Raw genomic sequence first — 23,216 nt, 5'->3', positions numbered from 1 at the left:
TAATTTACCTAAATTGAATTGAGTGTTCCACTAGAACGAACATAGGTATTGGGCAATCTCTGTCATTCACGTCGAAGATGATCTGCTTTTGTTTGGCGAAGGTTTGCTGACGCCGGCTAATGAGTAATCGTAGCTGTTCGGCAGGCCTCGGCAAATGCATGCTGACAATGCACTGCGGTGGATATTCATCTGCTTTCCCATCTGCCACTCATCTGTCTCACCATTGTAAAACTCTGTTTCACACATTGTTGTTGTACCTGAAAATCAATTACATTCAAAAATAATTAAAAAATTAGTATAAGTGATCTCTTAGGCTCAACTCACACTCACGCGACTCGGTCGAGAAGAGACTCGATTCTAGTCGAGAGCATGTGTTTCCAAATGGTGACACTCAGACCAGTCGATTCTAGTCTCCGTGACGTCACCATTTGAAAACACATGCTCTCGACTAGAGTCGAGTCTCTTCTCGACCTGAGTCGCGTAGGTGTGAGTTGAGCCTTAGGCTCAATAAATGGAGCCTAAAGAAGAGACTCGACTCTAGTCGAGAGCATGATTGTGTTTTCAAATGGTGACGTCACGGAGACTAGAATCGACTGGTTTGAGTGTCACAATTTGAAAACACATGCTCTCAACTAGAGTCGCAGTCTCTTCTCGACTTGAGTCGCATAAGTGTGAGTTGAGCCTCTATTTATTGACCCTAAGGCTCAACTCACACCTACGCGACTCAGGTCGAGAAGAGACTGCGACTCTAGTCGAGAGCATGTGTTTTCAAACGGTGACACTCAAACCAGTCGACTCTAGTCTCCGTGACGTCACCATTTGAAAACACATGCTCTCGACTAGAGTCGAGTCTCTTCTTTAGGCTCTATTTATTGAGCCTAAGGCTCAACTCACACCTACGCGACTCAGGTCGAGAAGAGACTCGATTCTAGTCGAGAGCATATGTTTCCAAATGGTGACACTCAGACCAGTCGATTCTAGTCTCCGTGACGTCACCATTTGAAAACACATGCTCTCGACTAGAGTCGAGTCTCTCCTCGACCTGAGTCGCGGAGGTGTGAGTTGAGCCTTAGGCTCAATAAATGGAGCCTAGAGAAGAGACTCGACTCTAGTCGAGAGCATGATTGTGTTTTCAAATGGTGACGTCACGGAGACTAGAATCGACTGGTTTGAGTGTCACAATTTGAAAACACATGCTCTCAACTAGAGTCGCAGTTTCTTCTCGACTTGAGTCGCATAAGTGTGAGTTGAGCCTCTATTTATTGACCCTAAGGCTCAACTCACACCTACGCGACTCAGGTCGAGAAGAGACTGCGACTCTAGTCTCTTTTCGACGCAGCATGTGTTTTCAAATGGTGACACTCAGAACAGTCGACTCTAGTCTCCGCGACCTCATGACTGTGAGACTGAGTCGAGCGTCGACTCGACATGTTGGTCGAGCCTCGACTTGAGTTGCGTAGTACCGTGCATTTTTAATGAAAGTGAGGTTATGTTTTATGAAAGTGATGTTCTATCATTTTAGATAATCCAAAAATAGGAATTAGATAAGACAATATATTCATAATAATTATTATAAAACTTGTTACTTGTGCAGAAGTGACGAATTGGATCTCATATTTTTAATAATGTGAGGTTAGAAATGGAGTAGCATGGAACTGAAGTAGTGACAATGAGCAGGAAAGTCGTAAGGTCGAGAGACTGGAGTATCCTGGCCTGGAGTCGTACCATTTGAGTCGAGGTAGTGTGATTAGTTGAGCCTTAGTCTTAAGGCCGTTTGCTCAGTCAAAGCTTAAACTAAATTCAAACAGCTTTATTGAACCTTATTCAACGAACGAGACTTGATATAATCCAGTTTGAGATGGAGTTTAGTTTAAACTGACACTGTGCAAGCGGCACTTTGGCCTCAGTACAGATACTCGGTTTAGGACCATATATGCCCCATCTTTGTTTAAGTTGAACTACGTTTACCTGTATACAAGGTTTCATTTATCATGATGTGTTTCATACGAGGTTTAATCGAACAGCTGACATTTCTCTGTTTGAACAGATTGCATACGGACCTTAAACGGAGAAATTTCAGCTGTTAGATTAAACGCCGTATGAAACACATTATGATAAATAGAACCTTGTATACAAGTAAACGTGGTTTAGCGTTAAACGTAGTGTTAGCAAAAGGCCCTTAGTCTTAGGGCCGTTTGCACAATCAAAGCTCAAACTGAATTCAATCAGCTATGAACTTGATCATCCAGTTTAAGAAGGTATTTAGTTTAAACTGACACTGTGCAAACTGCACTTAGGGCCGTTTGCACAGTAAAAGCTTAACTGAATTCAATCAGCTGTTGGCTTAAACTCAAAATGAATCACATTATAACAAATGATACTTGATATAGATGTAATCCAGTTTAAGATGAAATTTAGTTTAAACTGGCTCTGTGCAAACGGCACTTGTCTCTTAGTGAAAATGAGTCTTGGATAATTTCTTGTATAAATAATTGCAACATGAATCTCAGTAATTAATAAACTTGAATTTATCAATTAATTCAATAAATTATCGATAATTTTTGCTTGTTCAAATAATTGACAATCGACAATTTCTTATATAAATCATTGCAACATTAATGGCAACAATTGATTTAATTCAATTCATCAATTGATTCAAGTAATTATCCATCATTTTTGCTTGTTCCAGTTATTTCAGATTAATTTAATTAAAAAATGAATGGAACAAGTAAAAATGATGGATAATTTTTTGTAAAAATAATTGCAATATAAATTTCAGTAATTAATTAAATACATCATTCTTATTTTTGCTTGTTCCAATACTCAATCTTGAATTAATTAAATTAAAAATTAAATGGAACAAATGCCAATTATACATAATTTCTTGTAGAATTAATTGTAACGTAAACTTGGTGACCGATGAAGCTGTCTAGACCAGAAAAATGCATTCAGCATTTTTGAAAATGAAATAAAAAGCTAGATCAGATCAATCGAAGTAGAAATTTGTCAAAATGTTAAAATTCTATATTTACTGACCATTAAATCCTCCTATCACAAATATACGATCTTCGTGAACAATGCATGCGAAATTGCTTCTAGCAAACAGCATTTCTCGGACGGGCTGCCATAATTCTGCCTCCTGACTGTATTTCTCAACTGCAATCAAAATTGAATTATTTGTGCTTGTTGTTCCACCAAAAATTGTTTGCCAATCTAATTTCAGTACTTAATGAAACAAAAGTGAAATTTTATATTATGATTCTCAACTGGGATGAATGATAGCAATTAATTTCTGTATTAATTTGACAAATTCAACAAACCATTTCTACATTGATATAGTACACTCCGTTATAGTAGGGTGCATTCACTCCCCCCTACACACAGACGAATAGTCTTGTGGGGGGTCTCTAAACATATTAATTTAATGTTGTAGTATCACTTAATTTTTACTTTCCTTGCCCTATTACCATAGGTAAGGAAAGTATTGCTTTCCGAAAAAAATTAAGGTACCCCAATTTCTAAATTTCTATACGTTTCAAGGTTCCCTGAGTCCAAAAAAGTGGTTTTTGTGTATTGGTCTGTATGTGTGTGTGTGTGTGTGTGTGTGTATGAGTGTATGTGCGTCTGTGTACACGATATCTCATCTCCCAATTAACAGAATGACTTGAAATTTGGAGCTTAAGGTCCTTCCCCTATAAGGATTCGACACGAACAATTTCGATCAAATGCAATTCAAGATGGCGGCTAAAATGGCGAAAATATTGTCAAAAACAGGGTTTTTCGCGATTTTCTCAAAAACTGCTCCAACGATTTCAATCAAATTTATACCCAAAATAGTCATTGATAAGCTCTATCAACTGCCACAAGTCCATATCTGTAGAAATTCCAGGAGCTCCGCCCCATCTATGCAAAGTTTGATTTTAGATTCTCAATTATCAGGCTTCAAATACAATTTAAACAAAAAATTTCGAGTGGAAAAGATTGAGCATGAAAATCTCTACAATTAATGTTCAGTAACATTTTCACTTGAAATTGAAAATAAGCTCGAGATTTGAGAAAATGTTATTATTTCATTTGCAAACTGTTGGCAACTGTTGATTCTATTGAATCATTCACTCTGCTTCGTGTGTCTCCACTGTTATTGTCTTGTCACCAGCTGTCTTGGATCTTTGAATAGTAGACTTTTATGCGCGTGAACACTAGCGTCGAGTGATAAATTTTCATAACGGCAAGAAAGTTGTGTGAGTGCGCCACACCAGATTTTTTTATATTATGATTCTCAACTGGGATGAATGAATGATAGCAATAAATTTCTGTATTTATTTGACAAATTCAACAAACCATTTCTACATTGATATAGTACACCCCGTACAGACGAATAGTCTTGTGGGGGTCTCCTAACATATTAATTTAATGTTGTATCACTTAATTTTTGTTATTATTGTGGGAAATAGAAAGCTTTTGATTTGATTCCTTCAGCAGTCCCTTGAAACGTCCATATAGCTTTCTACCTTGATATAGTACACCCCGATTTAGTGCAGACCTCGACTAGTACATTTTTTGAGCGGTCCCTTGAGATTTACTATAATATCTAGGTGGTCCCACTGTATTACAAAAAATCTGGTGTGGCGCACTCACACAACTTTCCTTGCCGTTATGAAAATTGATCACCTGACGCTAGTGTTCCCGCGCATCTCAAGTCTACTATTCAAAGATTTGAGCCAGCTGGTGACAGGGCAATAACGCTGGAGACACACGAGGTCTGATATCTCTTCATAGTGAATCATTTAATAGAATCAACAGTTGCCAACAGTTTGCCATTGGATAATCACATTTTCTCGAATTTCGAGCTTATTTTTAATTTTAGGTGAAAATGTTAATAAACATTAATTGTAGAGATTCTCATACTCAATCTCTTCCACTGGAAATTTTTTGTTTAAATTGTATCTGAAGCCTGATAATTGAGAATCTAAAATCAAACTTTGCATAGATGGGGCGGAGCTCCTGAAATTTTCACAGATATAGGACTTGTGGCAGTTGATAGAGCTTATCGATGACTATTTCAGGTATAACTTTAATCAAAATCGTTGGAGCCGTTTTCGAGAAAATCGCGAAAACCCCTGTTTTTGACAACATTTTCGCCATTTTAGCCGCCATCTTGAATCGCATTTGATCGAAATTGTTCGTGTCTGATCCTTATAGGGGAAGGACCTTAAGTTCCAAATTTCAAGTCATTCCGTTAATTGGGAGATGAGATATCGTGTACACAGACGCACATACACTCATACACACACACACACACACACACACACACACACACCACACACACACACCACACACACACACACACACACACACACACACACACACACACACACACACACACATACAGACCAATACCCAAAAACCACTTTTTTGGACTCAGAGGACCTTGAAACGTATAGAAATTTAGAAATTGGGGTACCTTAATTTTTTTCGGAAAGCAATACTTTCCTTACCTATGGTAATAGGGCAAGGAAAGTAAAAAACACATCAACCTCATCAAGTTTCGAAGCATTACATTATATTTAACTAGATTTGTTACATCATGTTTCAAATTAGATTTTCTAACCTTAAGAGAGATATTTATGGAATTGGTAATATTCATTCTGTTCATTCATCTCATTGAAAGACGTAGGTCTTAGATGTTTTTAGAAAAGATAGATTTCCTACATTTTTTAATAATAAAGTCCATTTTTTAAGAGTGAAGTTGTACTATTTGACAGGCCTACAATAATTTATTAGCTATTCCAACTATATAAAAAAATTCTAAAGTAATTTGATAATTTTGTCTAGTACCGGTTCAGTAAAAACTTGAGCTTCGTATCTATGGTGAGGTCCACGTTATAATGGCAGTGGAGAAGGATAGGAGAACAACGTTGCCGATCCTCTGTCTTGTCAATGCCTTCTATGGAGGGTAACTGTTACCGGTTTATTGATGTAATATTAATTGTTTATCCTCGTTTAAAATAATCAATCATATTTTATCGAGCAAGAAATTATATTTTTCAATGATTTCAAAATGAATTTTCATAATCAAGATTAAGATATTTTGTTAATTATTTATATTTCTACATTGTTAAAAGACGATCTGTCATTAAAGCAAAGCGAGAAAGAGATAGCGCTACCTGCTTGGTTGAATGATAGACAAGGATAGCAATGCGATTGCTAATTAAACTCTGCCATTATAACGTGGACCTCACTATAGGACATTTATAAAATTTGATAGATCATTAAACCTATAGAATTGATGGTTCTTTAGATTTAATAAGTGTAAAAAACCGGGTCCAAGTGAGCTAATTTAGTCACGTTCATATTTAATACATGATATCGGGGACCGAGCTTTGCTCTGGAGTACAAAAGAATAAAACAATTATCACGAAAGAAGAAATTGTAATAACATTTATAGTTCATACAGAAATGTTCTATCTAATCACAGTAAATTGAGATTAATTCCCAGAGGAATGTAAAAATTTCCCTCACAAAGGCCCGGTTGCCCAAAATCCAAAATTAAAAATTTCAAATTTTCCTCATAAAGGCCCGGTTGCACAAAAGCCGGTTAAATATTTATCCTGATTAATTTCACGTGAACCAAATCAGAGAAGACCATTTCAAAAAGATGGATCTAATAGAATTAATCAGGATTGAAAATAACCCGGCTTTTTTGCAACCGGCACGAAGTACCTGATTGAATGATTACAAAAGTTCAACAGCTGAGTCATAATATTATTTTGACATAGTCCCACACACATGAACTCGCTCATTCACTTCCTTCATCAACAGACAACGAAATAATTATTACGGTATCAGCTGTTTTTCCAAGGATGAATAATAATTATCCTTTTAATGTCCTTCAGCTAGTTTTCCCAGGGATGAGACCTAGTGCAATCTAATTTTATATTATAAACCTACTATGTTCTGAATTTCGTGAGAATCGTTAGAGCAGTTTTCGAGATCCGGTGAAATACAAACATACAAACATCTAAACATATAAAAAGAAATTGCTCGTTTAATAGTATAGGATAGTATTTGATTGTAATATAAAAATTGTAGATATAGCCTAGTATAGTATGGTCATTATTAAAACAATATAAAAACATGAAGCACCCTTTTATTTAAAACATTTTAGACTTCAAACTTCAAATTAATTTAAAGTATCCCATATAAGTGAAGTGATTTTATAGTATGGTAAATATATTTTTTGATTAAAATTTACCTTTATTCAATCGTTCAGCGCCATCATAACCACCAATTGCATAGAGACACTCCTTGTAGACGATAAGGTTAACTCCCGAGCGAGGTGTACTCATGCATGGAATAAAAGTCCATTGTCCAGTGGAAGGGTCATAAACCTCACAAGTCATAAGAACTTCTGCGCCGTTGAATCCTCCAACTATGTATATCTGTCAAAAAATCAAATCAAAATATCAATTAATATTGATATTCTATAATGCATTCACATCAATTATACAGAGTTGGAGAAAATCATGGAAACAGCTTAATTTTCACGAACTCTTTATAATCTTATAAAAGTTACAGTAATACCCCTAAAAAGACTATAAGTCTGTGTGTAGCGGTAATGTTTTCAATTAGCATAAGCGTTAATTGATGTATTTATTCAATCAATCAATAGCCTATATATAAAAGCGAAATGGCACTCACTGACTGACTGACTGACTCACTCACTCACTCGCAGAACTAAAAATCTACCGGACAAAAAACGTTCAAATTTGATAGGTATGTTCAGTTGGCCCTTTAGAGGCGCATTAGGAACGGATTTAGAAAAATTTCCAAAGATACGCCCAAAATCTGTGTTTTTTAGCGTTTTCTCAGCTTTATGAGACAGAAAATGTTCAAATTTAGTATAGAAGCTCAGCTAGGGTGTAATAATGTTGTGTTAGAAGGAATTTGCAATAACGTCAAAAATACGCTGATCTCATTTTCGGACGATCCAGTCGGGGGTCCAAGGGGCGGAGCCCCCTGGCTAGACGGATATGGCAAGCGAAGCGAGCCTGACGGCTAGTACAATATAAGACTTTTATTGGTAAATTATCATCATAAACGTTAATTATTTATTGAATCAACAATGAAGAAGAAACAAATCAAGTCTTAGACTGGATTGGTTGCACAAAAGCCAGTTAAATTTAAATATCCAGTTAATTTTTTTTTAATTTTATCACTATAGAACAAAATAATTGATAATTAGTATATTAATCTTTCAGATGGATCAATATTTATTCAATTTTTTGAATTATCAGGTAGAACAGAAGTTTAGGGCCCGAATTCAAAAAATCCTGTTAAATTTTAACCACATGATTAAATGCCATGAGGATCAATCAGAAGCCTTATCTTTTCAAAAAAGTTTCATCATGATTAAATGCCATGAGAACCAATCAAAAGCCTTCTGTGATTGATCCTCGTGGCATTAAATCATGATTAAAATTTAACAGGATTTTTTGAATTCGGGCCCTAAACTTCTGTTCTCCCTGATAATTCAAAAATTTAATAAATATCAATCCACCCGAAAGATTAATATACTAATTATCAATTATTTTGTTCTAGTGATGAGATTTGAAAAAAATGTAGACATGAGATTTAGAATTAAATAAAGAGGGTAGATTAGAAGTTGCAGTTTACGACTTTTCAGTAGTCCAAGTTCTCATCTAGTCCCATTATCTAAAATTTGCATGTCTCAATATATTTTAACAAACAATTAAATTTCTAGTCCCAAAAGTGTTTAAAGCTTTGACGAGTCTTCGCGCAAATTTATCTTCCAGTTGCTATTGCAACATAATATTTATTTTATATTTTATAATTTTTACAAGGAAGCACTGAATGAGAGAGAAAAAGGGCTTCTCATTGAACTATTTCTCTCCCAAATTTAGATAATTTTGATCTATTAAGCTGAGATAGTTTTTGATTCTGACAAGTTGAAAAATTTTACTCTACAAATCTACACCCCTTAGTCAAAACTCAGTAAGCTACTACTTGTTTGATAAAAAATATCAAAGACACATATTTACCTGTGTACGATTGTGACTTATAGTATTTAATAGTTCTATTTATCTGTTATGTGTCTACTTTTGTTACCATTTTGACGTTGTAATGCATTTTGATGTTCTCTTTTGCTGCTACAATAAAACATTTATTTATTTATTATTCATATTTTATTGTAAAATACGCAACCTTATCATTGTATGTAGCAGCGCTGGCATCAGATCTCGGTGAGTTCATTGATTTGATCATTTTCCAAGCATTTTGGTGAGGATTATACTTTTCTACAAAATGCATCCGGTCTCTTCCATTGAAACCTCCCATTACATAGATTTCGCCATCTTCAAACATAAAAGTGATATTAAAAACCAAGCATCTGAATTCTGAAGCAAAATAACATTAATAGTGAACTGTAATCCCTGAATTGGAAGTCTTACCACCGATAGTAGTTTTTTGTAAAATGTAAAGTTTTTAAATCAAAAAATTCTAGTTTCATTCAAAATTTAGACTTTTTAAATAATTATTAAGTTACTGTTCTAGATTTTTTAATTTCAGACTCTAATAGTATCTAGTTAGTATCTATTTGATTCAAAATTTGCTCGTTTATCTGAGTATTGAAGAGTGTAAATTGTATTTTGAAAAGTGAAAGTGACATAACCAACATTTTGATTTGGACAGTACTGTATAATATAAATTGGAAATGGGACAGTTTTGGGCATGAGCCTGTTGTGCCTTTCCTCATATTAAGTATTTGTACACAATGTGAATAAATAAATAAATAAATGTATCTATCCATAGGCTATAATTATACTCCAACTCTTGCAGTGAGGTCCACGTTATAATGGCAGTAGTGTTTGTTTAGCAATTGTATTGCTATCCTTGTCTATAATTCAAAAAAGCAGATATCTCTATCTCTTTCTCACTTTGCTCTGTGGCCAGATCGTCTTTTAACAATGTAGAATTGATAATTAACTAAATATTTCATATTAATTATGAAAATCCACTATGATTTATTGAAAAAATAATTTCTTGCTTCATAAAATATAATTGTTCATTTTAAACGAGAATTAACAGTTAATATTACATCAATAAACCTATATCAGCTACCATCTATAGGAGGCATTGACAAGACCGAGGTTCGTCAACGTTTTTCTCCTATCTTTCTCCACTCAACACATTATAACGTGGACCCGACAAAGTTTATTATGTGTAAGATTTCTATTAAATTTGGACACATTCATTCATTCTTGAATAAATATTAAATTATTTAACCGCTTATTAATAAACTGTTCTCGTTGTGCTATAGTGAGGTCCACGTTATAATAGCAGTGAAAAAAGATAGGAGAACAACGTTGACGATCTTCTGTCTTGTATAGACGATAGCTGATACAGGTTTATTGATGTAATTAACTGTCCATTCTCATTAAAAATTAATAATCAAGCAAGAAATTATAATTTCACTAATTTTAATTCAATTCTACATTGTTAAAAGACGATCTGACAACAGAGCAAAGCGAAAAAGAGATATTGTTGAATACGCTTTGTTGAATGATAGACAAGGATAGCAATACCATTGCTAAACAAACACTGCCATTATAACGTGGACCTCACTATAGTTGAAAGGATAGTTATCAAATAATATTAGATAGTCCTAGAATAAAAATCTGGTGTGGTACACTCACACAACTTTCCTTGCTTATTGATCTATAAGCCTCATTCTAAAACGAGGATAATTTCAGGGAATAACATTATGCTGATTGGCGGCTAAATATTTGAAACTACGATTATACTATTGTTTTGTTTTCAGAGTACATTTTCCTCTGTTTGAATATTGTGGAATTTGATGATTTTTTGAAAGTTGTATAAACAACTGTTCTACAAATAAAATATCGACTATGTGTTCTTTTGAATAAACTGCTCTACCTATCTACCTATCTCACGCACGAGAAGGAGGTTACAAAGTGAATTTTTTTCAAGGATGGGGTGGACCCCCTGTTAGTTTCCCAGGGAGGAGACTCATGCCAGTTAATTGAGCTGATAAATAACTATACAGGGTATGAATTTGAAAAAAATCGGTCAAGTCATTTTTGAGAAAATCGTAAAAGAAATTTAACAAAATTCATTCTTCTTAAGAATATTACGGAGCTCCAGCAATTTTCCCAGAAATGAGACCCATGTCAGTGGATAGGGCTTATAAATAGCTACCTAGGGTATAAATTTAAAGAAAATCGTTAGAGCCGTTTTTTAGAAAACCGTGAAAAACATGGTTTTTAGCCATTATCCGCCATTTTGAATTTTGAGTTATCGTGTTCACAGACACACACCCACACACACAGACCAACACCCAAAAATCATGTTTTTGAACTCAGGGGACCTTGAAACGTATAGAAAACATGAAATTAGGGTACCTTAATTTTTTTTTGGAAAGCAATACTTTCCTTACCTATGGTAATAGGGCAAGGAAAGTAATGAAACATATAGAAAACATGAAATTAGGGTACCTTATTTACCTGAAATTAGGGTACCTTACATTTTTTTGGAAAGCAATACTTTCCTTACCTATGGTAATAGGGCAAGGTAATGAAACGTATAGAAAACATGAAATTAGGGTACCTTAAATTTTTTGGAAAGCAATACTTTCCTTACCTATGGGAATAGGGCAAGGAAAGTAAAAAACTCACTGTGAACGGCGACGCTGGCATAGCAACGAGGATAAGACATGCACGCTCTTTGAGTCCACCTCCTTGTCACCGGGTCGAAGCACCTCACAGTGTTATAGTACACATTTCCATCATACCCTCCGATCATGTAGATCTGATTGTCGAGGCAGGCCAGCACATGGTAGGCTCGTGGAACCATATCCTCGTAGTCGATGATGAACCATCGTTCAGCCCTTGGGTCGTACGTTTCTATCACAGTTGTTGGGTGGCCTTTACTCCAACCTCCGACCGCAAAAATCACTTCGAACGGAATTCTCGGCCGCATGAAAGCCTTACTACAGTTGAATCCGTAGATGGATTCGACCTCAACTGTGCACAGGAACTCACGTGTGTCCTGAAAACCATTGGGTATTCCACAATTAGAAACTGGTAAAAGTGATATAAATTAAAGTAGTAAAGAGGTAGAGTAAATTACTCTGATTATAAAGAAACAATCTATTTTTTCAAAACTTTTCTATATTAAGTTTTATAAATTAAAGTAATAAAGAGGTAGAGTAAATTTACTCTGATTATAAAGAAACAATCTATTTTTTCAAAACTTTTCTATATTAAGTTTTGAAAAAGTAGGGTAGGCTACTATGGAATAAACAATTCAAGTATGGTAGCCCTATTGAAATACTTTATTGGTAAATTTACTTCATTACAAACTCAACGTTTTTGGTGCAAACTCAATGTGGGGGTTATGTGTAAGAGATGGCTGGCTGCACCCTAACTTCGGCCTTCTAGGATTAAAATAAAGGCTGCAATACAATCCAATTACAATATTCAGATTTAAGGTTGTGCCGTTTCACCGTTTTGAAACCCCTTCACTGATAGCATTTTTTAAAGTTCTCCTATTTGTATTAAATGAAAAGAATAAGAAATTGTCAGAAAACACAAATTTATTGATAGTTAGAAAGACATAGTTTATCAGAGATTGACAATGGTGTAACAACCGAAACCGGTCTTTCTAACTATCAATAAATCTGTGGTTTCAGACAATTTCTTAGTCTTTCTATGAATAATTACACCACAATATCAACTTCTCAAATATACACAAAGTTTTCCTATTTGGATACAACCGAAATAAAATAAATTTCTAACGGAAAACTTTATGATAATTTTACTTTTCGACTCATGAGAAAGTAAAGTTGAAACCTTTGAAATTAGTCATTTCAGAATTGATAGCTATACGTTTCAGACATATTTTAAGATACATTCTCTAAGGTATTGTTCATCATATAAAGACTACTCGATTTCACAGAATATTTATTTTAGTTATACTAATAGTTCAAATTGAATTATTTTTTAGACGCTCATATCTCAAAAAGTAAAAGCGATGTAAAAGATTACTCTTGGAATTTTATTTTATTTTGTTAACTTCACTAACATAGGCTATAATCCAAATGGAAAAAGTTTGAAAAATGTTACTAATTAACAGTTTCCAAATCAATTTGCCAAATTAATTGTAATGCAATTTATTGATTAATGACTAATTTATTTCAACGTTATTTGTCTGGTCTGCTTTAAACTAGTTCAAGAGGCTGACTGTGATTTGTTTACCTTGTAACTAGGTACTCTAGAATTTAAAATTTAAAAAAGGTAAAAATTGAAAAAAATCAACAATGCCGTTTTAGCAGGTTTTACTCACCGTCTGAATAAAGAGTGTTTCCATTCGGTACATTTTATCCAATGTATTAAAAAAGTAAAAGTAAATTCTTATGGCTTTCGTTTGTTGGGGAGTCCCTTGCGGGAAGGTCCCACACCGCCTGAATATATCATTCAAGCCGTCAATGGGCCTTATGACTGTCATACTTCACAGCCGGGACCGACAGTTCAATGTGCCCATCCGATAACACGGGAGTGATCTAGTTAAAAAACTTTTGGTATTGTGACGGTTTGAACCCGGGATCTCTATGCTGCTAGGCAAGCACTCTATCCACTAGACCACGGATCATTCCATCCAATGTATTAATTCAGTAAAAGAGCATTTATGAGCTTCTATAAAACTGTAGGCTAAATTGTTGAATTGAAGAATAAATTGTCTAGTACGTGTAATATCATATAGTTATATCACGTTAAATATCACTTAGATAATTTTATAATTTATTTTTTTGTATTTCAATTAACATAGCTCACCTACAAAAATGGCCTCACCTCATTCATGTAGTTGTTGGTTTTGACAACTTCTCTCAAGTATTTGATGTCCATCAACCCAAATCTAATGCATTGAAACAGAATGTAGAGAAATTTCCCTCGTTCCTTGGGACTTTTGCTAATCCATCTATCAACGGCTTCGTAAACAATTTCCTCTCTTGGAACGTTGAGCGAATCATCAGACAGAATGTCATAGACTTCTTCCCAGCTCAACTCCTCGAATTCAGGACTTTTAAAGATTTCCACACAATTCCACCTTATGAAATTCTTTGTCTCATTCTGCAAGAAACAAAAATGTATTAACAGTATAAAATATTGAATTTTTCCAATAGATAATCACTTAGACTATGATTATATCAATTAGTCTTACAAAAAAAATCTTGGAAATTTTTTTGAAATTATTGTGTTTCCTTGTATTTTTGTAATAGGCTAGGTATATTCTGTTATAGTTCAGACCCTGTGTTACTGGTAAATATTTGAAAAAAAAACACTTTTTCTTGGAATGATAAGGAATGCACTTCACTCCCGAGGAGGAGCTTCATCAGCTTCAAATATTTACTAGTAACACAGTGTCTTAACTACAACAAAGTTATTATATAGTGTTTCGTCATGGAAAGCAACATCAATATTTTAATCATATTTCTTTGGAAATAATATGTATGTTTGTTATGTTTTTAAGTATTTAAGTTCATTCAAATTTGATATTATTATTACTGTGCTTTTATTATATATATGATTGTATTATTACTTGTCATGCTTAAAGTTATAATACAGTATTACTGTTTGGAACTGTCATTAAAAAATCTTAGGATCAGCAGATCTGAAATGATCCTTTCGATTTCTGCCAATCAATGAGTTGATAATATATTTTAATTATTTATCCATCATAAATGTTTTTTAAATGAATTTAGGATTACTTTTCAAGAGTTGTGCATGTAGAATTGAAAATTAATTCTTTATTTTCAAAAACTTAAGCTGAGTTTACACCAAAGTTATTAACAAAATGTTTATTTTTCAGTCCTTATAGGTTCTATTGGATTGAACGGAGATTGACAAACACATAGGCTATGCACGTCATGTGTATGATAAGTTATGTTCAATCTAATAGAATCTATAAGGACAAAAAAATAAGCATTCTGTTAATAACTTTGGTGTTAATGCATCTTTATAATATAACTACTTAATATCTACAGTAATTATAGTAACATATGTTTTTAATATATAAATTTGATACTACATAGTATATAAGCTTAAATTATATTTAATCAACGTGAATCTATCAGAAGTCTTTCAAAAGTCTATGTAAGTAATACTGTAACAATTTTTAGGAAGCTGAAATAATGCAATTTAGTTGAATTTCTAATCATTCTCTTGATGATCCCTATAAGTGAATAATTTTTGTTTATTTGTAAAAAAGTGTCATACACAAAAAAATGTCAGACCAAATGGGAATTGAACCGTCATGGGTCAAGCTGCATTTACACCAAAGTTATTAACAAAATATTAATAACTTATATAATCCTTTTAGATTCTATTAGATTGAACGAAACTTGATAAATTCATATGTTCCTTATGACTGTGTATGATAAGTTAGTATGTTCAATCTAATAGAATCTATAAGGATTGAGTTATTAAAATCTTGTTAATAACTTTGGTGTAAACGCAGCTTTACTGTGATACTGGATAGTTTCAGACTACCAACCACTAAAATATAACAGTATTTTTCTCCATTCCATCAATTTAAAAACAGTAAAACAGTTGCTCACCTCTAAAAATTCACAAGAGTAACATTTCGCAAATCTGAGTATTCCCAAACAGTTTTCAGGACACAGCTCTCCGATAATAAATTCCGAGCATTTTTTAACGACGCTGATGCATTCCAATTGGTCAGCAGCTGGAAGGAGCTTTTCCACGTTTGATCTGTTGATAATACATTGACCTGTATAGGCAAAATCAAGGATGTGATTTATTACTTCACTGGAGATGTCCCTCAAATGTAACTCATATTTCTCTGTACGTTCCAAGTTGATTGTGTTTGTAAAGTATGCTTTAAAGTAGGGGCTAAATGTGGCGAGTATTGCTCTGTGGATTTGAAACACAGTCCCTTCAGAAGACCTGATGGAGCCATCAAAAAGCTGCTTCTTCTGTCGAAGTTCATCCCACACAGCTAAAAATTCTTTTGATTGAATCCTTTCATCTGAGTTTATAGACTCTGATGGTTTATGTTCATTTCTGTACAGATAATTTGTTTTAAACCTCAATTTTTCTTTGCTAATGCTTGAACATAAAGAAAATCGGCTGCAGGGATTCGAAGAAGATCTAGAATGTTTATTTTTTCTTATAGCTAGCTTATCCATTATATTTCCTTCCAAGATTAATGTTAAAAACGTGAAAGACAAGGTTTAAGAAAACTTAAAAATATTGTTTACTTTGGATGAGATAATGTTGATTGTGATGACATGTGTGTGAGATTGAACTCTTATTAAATTGTGTATAGTTTTTTCTTCATCTTCTTGCCCCAACACACAGATGTTATATTAAAATCAAAAGTACATAAATATTCAGCTTATAAAACCATCAATAATAACTTTTTTTTATTGAAGTTGAAATCTAAATAATCTTTTATATATAATAATACCGGTATACAAGACTTGCTGATTCTATAATCATACTAACAATATACTGTTTCTATAATATTGATTAATTTATCAAATAGATATAGGGTAACTGATAATAATTATATTAAATTCTTTCCAAATTTCCTATTATGTCAAATTATTGATGGCAAAGAAGTGATTGTTTGATGCAACATACTTTGACGGTACCTATTTAAAAGTTCAAGGATCGCAAATGCTTACATCACTTTGTGAAGAATAATTATCGTGGACATATTGCTCGATATTTCAAGTAGGCTATTATTGAGTTATTTTTTATAACATCAGAGTAATTCGACGAATATCTGTCAATGTTATAGTATCAAAGGAAGAGCTAGTTTGAAATTCCCGGTCTTGGCTTTATTTGCGGATGTGTGAGGTCGCCAAGGTTAACAGGCTGGTAATTTATTTTATTCCTAATTCGGATTTCTACTTCAATAAATCATTGTTATATAGAATAATATTTTTATTTTGATTAATAAAATTATTATTTCTTCCAATGTTGGAAAATTTATAATTACAAATATTACTCTCCATTATAAAATGTGTTGACTGTGAATCTTGGATCACTTGGTTCTCAAAATAAAAACAAAATTTAAAAAATAGTATAATTGAGAATTTGTTATCAATTCCTTTATAAAAAATAATAACAGAAATAATCAAGTTGATAGAGCGTAACGGCTGTCTAGTTGGTAAAACTGGATTCGGCATTGAGGACGAGCCGAAAACCAAGCCAACGAGCCAAGAACGAAGGAAAGAAAACGTTTGTTGTATCCTGCTGGTTAGGTAAATGATGTCATGTTTGTTAATTGATTTGTGAAATAATTTTTCAAATCTTTGAAAATTCATCATTTTTGCAATATATTTTCCGTGTTTGCAACTAAATTCTAAGTGTTTTTACTGTGTGGTTGAACTATGAAGTTTTTGATTCAGTAGTACATGGATAACAGCCTAATCCATGAAACTCTCTAGTTAGGTTAGTTGACGAGGTGTAAACGAACTGTAATATTACCGAATTATTGTTCACAAACTTTAAAATTAAAACCATAAAAAATGAGTGACTGTAATAATCTTGATAGACAAATAGAACAGTTGAAAAAGTGTGAAATAATAAAGGAAGCTGAAGTCAAAGCGTTATGTGCCAAAGCTAGGGAAATTCTAGTTGAAGAAAGTAATGTTCAAAGAGTGGATTCCCCTGTTACGGTTTGTGGAGATATTCATGGACAGTTCTACGATTTAAAAGAACTCTTTAAGGTAGGTGGTGATGTTCCAGAAACCAACTACTTATTTATGGGAGACTTTGTAGATAGAGGATTCTACAGTGTAGAAACTTTCCTACTATTACTTGCGTTGAAAGTTCGCTATCCTGATAGAATAACCTTGATACGAGGAAACCACGAATCTCGTCAGATCACTCAAGTGTATGGATTCTACGACGAGTGCCTGAGAAAGTATGGTAGCATCACTGTTTGGCGTTACTGTACTGAGATTTTTGATTACTTGAGTCTGTCTGCTATCATTGACGGTAAAATATTTGGTGTCCACGGTGGTCTTTCCCCTTCGATACAAACTTTGGATCAAATTAGAACTATTGACAGGAAGCAAGAGGTTCCTCATGACGGTCCAATGTGTGATTTGTTGTGGTCTGATCCTGAAGACGCCCAAGGATGGGGTGTCAGTCCGAGAGGAGCCGGATATTTGTTTGGTTCGGATGTCGTCCAACAGTTCAACACAGCCAACGATATTGACATGATTTGTCGAGCACATCAGCTGGTCATGGAAGGCTACAAGTGGCATTTTGATGAAACCGTCCTCACAGTCTGGTCTGCTCCAAACTACTGCTACCGCTGCGGCAATGTTGCCGCTATTCTCGAACTAAATGAGAATCTACAACGAGACTTCACAATATTTGAAGCTGCGCCTCAGGATTCACGTGAGTTTCCCTACAGAAAGCCTCGCGCTGACTACTTTTTATGAGATCGCGTTCTCTTTGAAGATTGTTTAACTATTGATTGAGTGAATACTTTCAAATACAAACACATTAACCGTGAGTAACTAGTATAGAAAGGGGGTTGAGAATTGTTTTGTTCGCATTAACAATTAAAATGAAGACATGTCTTTTTTTGGAGTTGATGTATTCCAGTCTTCTTGTAAATATTTCTGTAACATAGAGTTTATTCTTCAAGAACAAACTGTCAAGTGAAAAGTAATTAGGATTTCTTATGCAATACGTTTTTTTAACGAATTGGAGGTTTAAAAATTATTTTCCATTTGCCAGCTGAAAACTTGCTAATTGACAATTACAAAAGTGATTCACCTCATTTATTAATTGAATTTTAAAACATAGACCCATTCACTATAATATTTTCCTCAGTATGCGCTGACTCATTCAGAATAGAATATAGAAAACTTTTATTGAACCAAAACAAGCTACGGTACCTCAAGCAAAGAGATAGCTTGATTTCAAGGTATCATAATTTACCAAAACAGATATTTCGCTCTTGTAAAATTTAAGTTCATGACTTGTGCTCAGATTATTATAATTTAAACTCTATTAAAGCCTTGTGCATACCACTGCGATTCCCATGATGGGGACGGAAAGGCAGAATTTTCAAGAAGTGGTTGAGGCTATTATCATGTAGGTTTAAACGGAGATAAATCAGCTGCTGATTCAAACCCAGAATGAAACTCGTTAGCCTATATCAAATGCGACCATATCTACATGAAATCGTAGATTAGCGTTTTACAAGTGGGTGGTGCATATATGGCCTTTAATGGTTGATATCTATGGTTCACGGGCTCAACTACTTCTTGAAAATTCTGCCTTTATGTGGTTGAGTTACGGTAATTTTAATTTTCTGTTAAATGGTTGAAATCGTTGCCGTCATGCGAATCGAAGTAGTGTGCACATCGCACAACACTCAATGCTGATGAAGACTACAAAAATAATTATTATACAAAAATCCCAATTAAATTAATGGAATTATTTCCATCTTTAGACTACAAAAATACTTCACTTTGGTCAAGTTAGTTTCTAATATCATTCAAAATTGTTCAAAAAAGGATTGCCTATAAGAATTCCATCTCAAAAGCTGTTTATTACATTCTGAGAAGCTTAATTATTTATGGTGTAAAACAGCTTGAAGAATGAAACTAGAAAACTATTTTTGACTAGTATAGATTTTTTATTGTATTGATACAACACTGATGAACAAACGTTTTATGGTATGTGTGGTTAATACTTTCATAAAAGATAAATGAACTTTTTAGGAACATTACGATATCTGTAGGAATTGATAGATTATTTTATAGACAAATTATAATTACATGTTCAGTCTAATACAAGCATTTAGGTTGTAAAGTGGTGCAATTAACTTACTTTCATTTAGTAGTGGCTCATATTGCGTTAAAAACTATTATTCCCCCTAATTATTATCAACCAACACTTTATACTATTAATGTGAACAAGAGAAGTAAGAATTAGTTTATTAATGTGTAATAGAGATGTTAAAAAATGTTTCCTGCCGTTTTTGAATGATTTTATTTTTCTTGGCGTTTATTTATAATGCAGAAAAATATTGATCAGACCCAGTGAATCAAATTGGTTCCAAGAATCAGATAATCAAGAACCCTTTACGCTCACCTTGAATGAAATTTTTTCCAAGTTATTCATGCGTTTGTCCATGTCATAGACTGTTTGTCAATTTAAAAATTAATTATTACAGCCCACTAAAAACCTTTTTGTAATAATTCAAAAGTATTTTAAACTTAATTTCCGTTCCTATAGCATGTAAATTAAATCATCATTCTACTATCACATGCTTATTATTAAAAATGAGGAGACCAAGTAATTTACAATCATAATACAATTGAACTGTCTTTCTTTATCTGCAAATTCGACTGCTTTCTCACAAAAATGTTCATTTTTACATTATTACTATTAATTGAAACCAACTGATGTCTTTAATGATATGAAAAGTTTCCTACATTGACTACCTATGAGGTCTTGTTTTGTTATACTATTCTTCACTCAGGATCAAAGTATTTTTAAACAAGTAATAATTTATTTTTGTAATAGTGAGTAATTGTGAGTAATATTTTGTCACATAGTCCATGATCTACTTATCCAGATCCTACTAAATATTGGTTGAAGTCCTACGAGTTGTATAAATAATAGTGTCACCAGATAGAATATTTTTGCAATCATAATTGATTATTAAATATAATTTTGTCAGTAGGGTACAGCATTTGCTTATTATGCCTAGTTGCTTTTTATTATTTAAAAATACACAACATCTTGTAGTCTATATTCCCCCAGTAAGTTCTCGACTTTCGATTCTCCCATTCTTTTTTTTTGTATAATGACCAATTGAAATCGTCTATACATTCAGTATTACTCTGTCAAACTGATAGCTCATTCGTCCTGATGGACATTTCTTCTTTTTCTGTCATGTTGAGTTGGAAATTTCTCAGTTTATAATATTTTAAATACCTGAAAATAGTTTTGAGCTATTAAAAACATTGTCTTCCTTTTCTAAAGATTTTATTGACTAATCGCATTCACGTTTTTGTATGTTACACATTATTGTTGAAATTCGTTCATGCAATTTTTCGAAACTAAAATTAGCTCAGAAAAGTTTTGCTCCACTTGAATCAATAAATCTATAGTCTATTACTTTTCTTTTTTATGTACGAGTTCCACAATCTTCTGTCTTTTCTTGTTAAAGTGCCTTTTTTCCCCAAGGTTTAAATAAAAAATCGTTCAATGTTAATTTCATAGATTTTGTGTAACGTCACTGGTTCACAATAATATATTCCAGATTATGTCTTGTATCACGTTTCTCTGTATCTATTGCAAATGTTCAATAGCTTATTTATAAATTTATCGATTAGTATGTAGTTTTCATGATGATTCGTAATTATTGATGATGATTTTTGTATACTGTATTCTGGAAATACTGTACTTTTTCCCAATAAAAATTAGAATTGTTTCTTAAAACTATTTTTTTTCATTTATAGTTTAGCAAGCTACCATCTCCTACTCAACTCGCCTTAGTGTTTCACATTTGGTTTGAGTGAATTTTTATAATGTTTCAGGAGACCTCAGAGCATTCGATGAGAAGTACATGGTACTATAGTCAACCGCACGAAAATATTCCGATGGAAATTGGTAGGGCTGAGTACTTCCTCACCTCCCTCCACCTATAGACGTTGCCAATTCGTCACGTGTATTTCATAAAAATAATTATTTATAATCAACTATGGACTACGTTGATCAACTCCTATTTGTCAACGTTACACTCATCTGTTCCAATTTCCATCGGACTATTTTCGTGCTGTAATCAATTTATATGATTCGTGTGACTCATAAAGATTTTTATCAATACTTTTGTTGTTTTGATACATTCACAATATAAATCCAATTGTTATCATGATGCTGATTAATCACACAATTATCAATACTTTTGTTTTTTTTGATCATATGTGTTTTAATCACACAATTATCAATACTTTTGTTGTTTTGATCATATAGTTCTGAAATTTTAGGCATAAACTATCGCTTACTTTTTGTATCACATGTCGAAAAGTTCAAAGACTGCCAGGAAACATAATATGCTGGCAATGAAACCAAATACAGTATAGTAAGCCGTCACAATATAGCCTAAATCCAATTGTTATCATCATACTGTTTAATCACACAATTTTTATCGATTTTCAAAAATTCACGGTATTATAATTTTATCATTTATCGAGAATCATAATATACAGAGTGGTCCGAAAGTATGTTACCCATGAAACTATTTAACTTTAGCTTCATGATGGGCATGGATGCCTTTGCGCCAATCTGTATATTTAAAAAATGAGATAATTTTTGGGCCGTGTTTCCATTTCAGATTTAAGCCTTTCGCACAGCACTGTGAATTGCATGAAGGCGACGGAACGGCAGAATTTTCAAGAAGTGGTTGAAGCCAATATGCATCATCTAGGTTTAAACGGAGATAGATCAGCTGCTGATTCAAACCCGGAATGAAACAAGTTATATCAAATGCGACCATGTCTACATGAAATCGTAGATTAGCGTTTTAAAAGTGGGTGGTGCATATGGTGGCCTTTAATGGTTGATATCTTTTGCCGTCATGGAATTTGTAGTAGAGTGCGCAAGGCTTGAGAATGAGAAGTTTTGGAATAGAATGAATCAGAAGCATTACTTATAAAATAGAATTATAGTACCCTTTTCTTAAGATTAATAAAATAATATATTAAAAATACAAATTATAACAACTAGTCTCAGTGATCCACGACATCTTCAGGTTTTAAAAAATAAATTTTGATAACTGGAACTAGTTGTTATAATTTGTATTTTTAATATATTATTTTATTAATTTCAAAAAAGGGTACTATAATTCTATTTTATAGATAAAAATAAGTAGCCCTGAATTTAATCATTCAGAATTACACAACTTACAGAAAAGTAGCACAGGCTTATAAGCACAAAACGGTTCCAATTCTAATTTATACAACAGTCCTAATGTAGCTACAGTGATGTCCCCGTTATAATGACAGTATTTGATCAACTTTGGTTTTGCTATCCTTGTCTATCATTCGACAAAGCCGGTGGTACTATCCTTTTCTAGGTCCACAACGATACCAATTATGTTTTTGACAATGTAGA

At 33.3% G+C, this 23,216-nt stretch overlaps 2 protein-coding genes across 2 annotated transcripts; one reads left to right on the top strand and one right to left on the bottom strand.

Annotated features, from left to right (window-relative positions):
• Nucleotides 1-60: 60 nt before the first annotated feature.
• Nucleotides 61-16,375, bottom strand: LOC111045545 (kelch-like protein 10). The gene is made up of 7 exons (XM_039429211.1): nucleotides 15,656-16,375; nucleotides 13,890-14,168; nucleotides 11,715-12,087; nucleotides 9,226-9,374; nucleotides 7,256-7,442; nucleotides 3,037-3,156; nucleotides 61-257 (listed from the first exon to the last, which is right to left on the bottom strand). Exons 1-7 carry the CDS (start codon nucleotides 16,244-16,246, stop codon nucleotides 67-69), a joined length of 1,890 nt encoding a protein of 629 aa, XP_039285145.1. The 5' UTR covers nucleotides 16,247-16,375; the 3' UTR covers nucleotides 61-66.
• An 882-nt stretch (nucleotides 16,376-17,257) lies between these two features.
• On the top strand, nucleotides 17,258-18,976 carry LOC111045544 (serine/threonine-protein phosphatase 4 catalytic subunit). Its single transcript, XM_022330977.2, has one exon. The coding sequence runs from the start codon at nucleotides 17,597-17,599 to the stop codon at nucleotides 18,518-18,520; it is 924 nt and encodes a 307-aa protein (XP_022186669.2). The 5' UTR covers nucleotides 17,258-17,596; the 3' UTR covers nucleotides 18,521-18,976.
• Nucleotides 18,977-23,216: the final 4,240 nt, after the last annotated feature.

This window comes from Nilaparvata lugens, chromosome 5 (genome assembly GCF_014356525.2).
Source record: "Nilaparvata lugens isolate BPH chromosome 5, ASM1435652v1, whole genome shotgun sequence".
Taxonomy (NCBI): Eukaryota; Metazoa; Arthropoda; class Insecta; order Hemiptera; family Delphacidae; genus Nilaparvata; species Nilaparvata lugens.
Note: the sequence above shows the minus strand (reverse complement) of the source record. Positions and strands in the feature narration are given on the sequence as shown.